At 31.3% G+C, this 1,146-nt stretch overlaps 1 protein-coding gene across 1 annotated transcript in view; it reads right to left on the bottom strand.

The window, feature by feature from the left end:
- The window catches only part of LOC106881517 (uncharacterized), a 6,017-nt gene extending 5,133 nt beyond the window's left edge, over positions 1–884 (bottom strand). Inside the window, exon 1 of the mRNA XM_014931933.2 lies at positions 489–884. Within this exon, the coding sequence (XP_014787419.1) occupies positions 489–490 (2 nt within the window). The 5' untranslated portion in view covers positions 491–884. The remainder of the gene's footprint in view (positions 1–488) is intronic.
- Positions 885–1,146: the final 262 nt, after the last annotated feature.

Genomic DNA, 1,146 nt, shown 5'->3' on the forward strand with positions numbered 1-1,146 from the left:
TATATATATGATGGGCTTCTTTACATTTTCTGTCTACTAAATCCACTCACAAGGCTTTGGTTGGCCCAAGGCTGTAGAAGAAAACCCTTGCCCAAGGTGCCATGCAGTGGGACTGAACCCAGAATCATGTAGTTGGGAGCAAGCTTCTTACCATACAGCCATGCCTGCACCTATTATATTTTTATATTTTTCATTTTTTATTTTTTTAAATATATTTTTCAATTTCTGGCTGTTTAATCAGTGAATTTAATTTTTTTTTCTTTTTTAGACAAGTATGGAATTTTTTGACATATTCATCTCATCATTTTGTATTAGCCCCAAGAAATTTTATGCTAGTTAAATCATAATTTTTAATCATTGTATGTAAGCCATATTTTCCTTATATTACCCCATGGTGGCAAATGTATACTTTCCCAGTTACCTGTCATGTGATGGGCAATGCTCTAGCAAGAATGGTAAGTATAAGAAAAATATTTGAAAATACTTACATGTCTAGAATTTGTATTACAATACGAGATTTGGTAAAATCTTCATGAAATTGGATTTCCTGAAATTAGAAGAAAGGAAATAATTCTGTGACTGAGAAGATCTGGAAAAATAAAATGAGTTCACAGCTGTAACCTATAACAGTGTCGCATAACCAGCCGACTCAAAAGTACCTTGGATCGTAGGGTGACATGCCTTGCATATCTGTGTGTGTAGATGCATATGTGTATCTGAGTCTCTGTGTGTGTGTGTGTGAGTGAGTGTGTGGATGAATAGGTATATGACATGTGTGTCTGTGAATGAGCGAAGCAACAACACAAGCATCAGCAGCAGTCATGAAGGGGCAGGTAACTCAACAAGAACGATTTATTTTTGTATGTCATTTATAAGTTATGCCCTATTTAAATAACAACAACAATAATAATAACAGCAATAATAATAATAATAATAATAATAATAATAATAATAATTAGAAATAAATAATAATTGTAAGTGGCACAGATTGATTTATTTGACAAACGAGTCACATCAGTTGTCATTGACTTTTAAGCTTCATGTGTGTATGTATGTATGTGTGTGTGTTTGTATGTAAATATATATATATATATATTCGTGTATGTATATATATATATATATATATATATATATATATATATATAT

The sequence above is a fragment of the Octopus bimaculoides genome, chromosome 18 (genome assembly GCF_001194135.2).
Source record: "Octopus bimaculoides isolate UCB-OBI-ISO-001 chromosome 18, ASM119413v2, whole genome shotgun sequence".
In the NCBI taxonomy this organism is placed as follows: domain Eukaryota; kingdom Metazoa; phylum Mollusca; class Cephalopoda; order Octopoda; family Octopodidae; genus Octopus; species Octopus bimaculoides.